General features: G+C 39.5%; 1 protein-coding gene across 1 annotated transcript; it reads right to left on the bottom strand.

The window, feature by feature from the left end:
- Positions 1–387: 387 nt before the first annotated feature.
- LOC138908297 (uncharacterized mitochondrial protein AtMg00860-like) lies at positions 388–921 on the bottom strand. Its single transcript, XM_070198955.1, has one exon. It carries the CDS (start codon positions 919–921, stop codon positions 388–390), a length of 534 nt encoding a protein of 177 aa, XP_070055056.1.
- Positions 922–3202: the final 2281 nt, after the last annotated feature.

Genomic DNA, 3202 nt, shown 5'->3' on the forward strand with positions numbered 1-3202 from the left:
ATGAGCTGATACGCCAAGGCCTGAACATCTTATGCTAGAGCAGTCTCTCACCAGCTGGAATATATACAAGGCTACCCATACTCACAACCTTTCTACCCAAGGCATAGGAAATAACATTGGCCTTTCCGGGATGATACAAAATGGTAATATCATTGTCTTTCAACCGCTCTAATCACCTCCGCTGCCTTAAGTTGAGATCCTTTTGCTTATACAAATACTGCAGACCAAGATGATCTTTGAATACCTCACACGACACACTGTAGAGATAGTGCCTCCAAATCTTCAATATATGAACAATAGCTACCAACTCTAAGTCATGAACATAGTAATTCTTCTCATGAACCTTCAACTGCCAAGATGCGTATGCAATCACCCTACCATCCTACATCAATACTGCACCAACCCAATACGTGATGCATCAGAATACACAATGTAGGATCCTGAACCTATAGGCAACACTAACACTGAGGCTGTAGTCAAAGCATTCTTGAGCTTTTGAAAGCTTAACTCACACTCATCGGACCACCAGAATAGGGCACTCTTCTTGGTCAATCTAGTTAATGGGGCTACGATGGAAGAAATCCCCTCCATGAACCAGCGATAATAACCCACCAAACCTAGGAAGCTCCTCATCTCTGTAGTTGAAGTAGGTCTTAGCCAGTTCTGAACTGCCTCAATCTTGTTAGCATCCACTTTAATGCCCTTGGCAGATACAACATGCCCTAAAAAGAAAACTGAGTCAAACCAAAACTCATACTTTGAAAGCTTGGCATGTAACTGACTATCTCTCAGAGTCTGAAGTACAATCCAAAGAAGCTGCTCATGCTCCTCTCGACAACGAGAGTAAATCAAAATATCATCAATGAAGACGATCATGAAAGAATCCAAATATGGCTTAAATAACTGATTTATCAATTCCATAAATGTTGTCGGGCCATTTGTTAAGCCAAATCACATCACTAGAAACTCATAATGCCCATACCGAGTCAAAAAAACTGTCTTAGGGACATCTGATGCCCTAATATTCAACTGATGGTAGCCAGATCTCAAATCAATCTTTGAAAACAATTTGGCACCCTGAAGCTAATCAAATAAGTCATCAATCCTTGACAACTGATACTTGTTCTTGATTGTGACTTTGTTCAACTTCCGATAATCTATACACATCCTCATAGAACCATCCTTCTTTATCACAAACAACACGGGTGCACCCCAAGGCGAGACACTAGGTCTAATGAATCCCTTATCAAGCAAATCCTGCAACTTCTTCTTCAGTTCCTTCAACTCGGGCTGGGCCACATAGTGTGATGGAATAGAAATTGGTTGAGTGCCCCGAGCCAAGTCAATACAGAAGTTGATATATCTGTGGGATGGCATCCCCGACAGATCTGCAGGAAACACCTCTGGAAAATCATGCACAACCGGTACTAAATCAATCGAAGGAACCTCCGCATTAGAATCTCAAATATCGGCCAAATATGCTAGACATCCCTTCTCGACCATATGCTGAGCCTTCACATAAGAATTAATCCTGATGGCATAATGTCCAGGAGTCCCTCTCTACTCTAATCAAGGCAACCCCGGTATGGCTAAGGTCACCCTCTTAGCGTGACAGTCCAATATAGCATGGCAAGGTTACAACCAATCCATGCTTAAAATAACACCAAAGTCCACCATATCAAGTAGTAGTAGATCTATACTAGTCTCAAGGCTCCTGATAGAAACCACACACGAGCGATAAATACGATCTACAACAATATAATCTCCCACAGACGTGGACACATATATAGGAGCACTCAAAGAATCACGAGGCATAACCAGATATGAAGCGAAATAGGATGACACGTAGGAATAAGTAGCGCCTGGGTCAAATAGAACTGAAGCATCTCTATGGAAAACTGGAACAATACATGTGATGATGGTGTCAGATGACTCAACCTCAAGTTTAGATGGGAATGCATTAAAATAGGGTTGGGCCCCACCACTCTGACCTCCGCCTCTCGGACGGTCTCTAACAGATTGACCTTCACCTCTAATGGTCTAACCTCCACCTCTAATGGTCTGGCCTTCACCTCTGGCAGCTTGACCTCCATCTCTAGCTGGCTTAGCGGGCGATGAAGCAACCGGGTGTTACATCCCGCATTTTCGTACTTTAAAGTTTCGTCGTAAGCTAATCATGTAAGTTCGAAAATGAGATTATTTTGAGATTATAAGCATTTTGCTATTTCAAACAAGTGATGAGTAAATTCGTGAAGGTGAGAGGATAAGCAAATCAAAGAAAATGAATTTTCGTCAAAGTTTGACATGTTGGGATAAAATACAGCCCGAGAAAAAATACCCGGTATTTATGGACTAGTGTCATACAAGGTACCACAGGACCATGATAGTAAGGTGTATAAGGTATGTTAAAAGTGGGTAGTATTTTAAGTAATTTGAGATAATCTTTAATTATTTGAATTATTGGATAATGGGAGAATTAACAAGTTAATAAATAATTAGTGGTTGATTAATTAAAGTCATTTGGATAAAGGCTAAGGCAAAACGTGGCAGCCACATGGAAATATATTAGGTAACTCTTGAATCACCTTGAGAGGTGGCAACACTTCAAGAGATGGGCACCTTATCTCTTTGGATTAAAGAATGTCATCAAATCATTTCTTTAATGGACAAAAATAAAGATACTTCATCTTCAAGTTACGGATGAACTTCAACTAGAAAACTTATGCAATATTATGATCAAAATTACAAAAATGGAGATGTTTTACATCTACCAAGCAACGGATTTTCAGCAAAAGAAGTTATACTACGTAATATTATAGCAACGGAATTTTGTGATTTTAAGGGAGTACGGTGCTATCTTCCTCAAAAATATCATACGGATTTTTCCCAACTCCGATCTCGTTGTTACTTGATTTGTTGCAATTGACGTATATTAGAGGGATTGTCAAGAGAATCGGCTCAGGTATGTTAAGGCTATCCCTTCTTTATTTTTGGCATGACCCAAATGATACTGAAAGAAATGAGCAAACGCACAGTTTCCATAAACGACCCTATTCATAGAAATATTAGGGGTGTCTATATTCTTGATTCCCCATGTGAATTATTATTATATCTATTGTTCATGGGTCTCACAAAAATACACATTTGATAAAATTTATCCGACAAGCATATTATTTTTATGACATTCTGAGAAAATCTTATT

The sequence above is a fragment of the Nicotiana tomentosiformis genome, chromosome 3 (assembly GCF_000390325.3).
Source record: "Nicotiana tomentosiformis chromosome 3, ASM39032v3, whole genome shotgun sequence".
NCBI lineage: Eukaryota > Viridiplantae > Streptophyta > Magnoliopsida > Solanales > Solanaceae > Nicotiana > Nicotiana tomentosiformis.

What these genes read in the sequence shown, in the direction of transcription:
- LOC138908297 (XM_070198955.1), bottom strand. Translation starts at nt 921, where the DNA reads ATGGAATTGATAAATCAGTTATTTAAGCCATATTTGGATTCTTTCATG.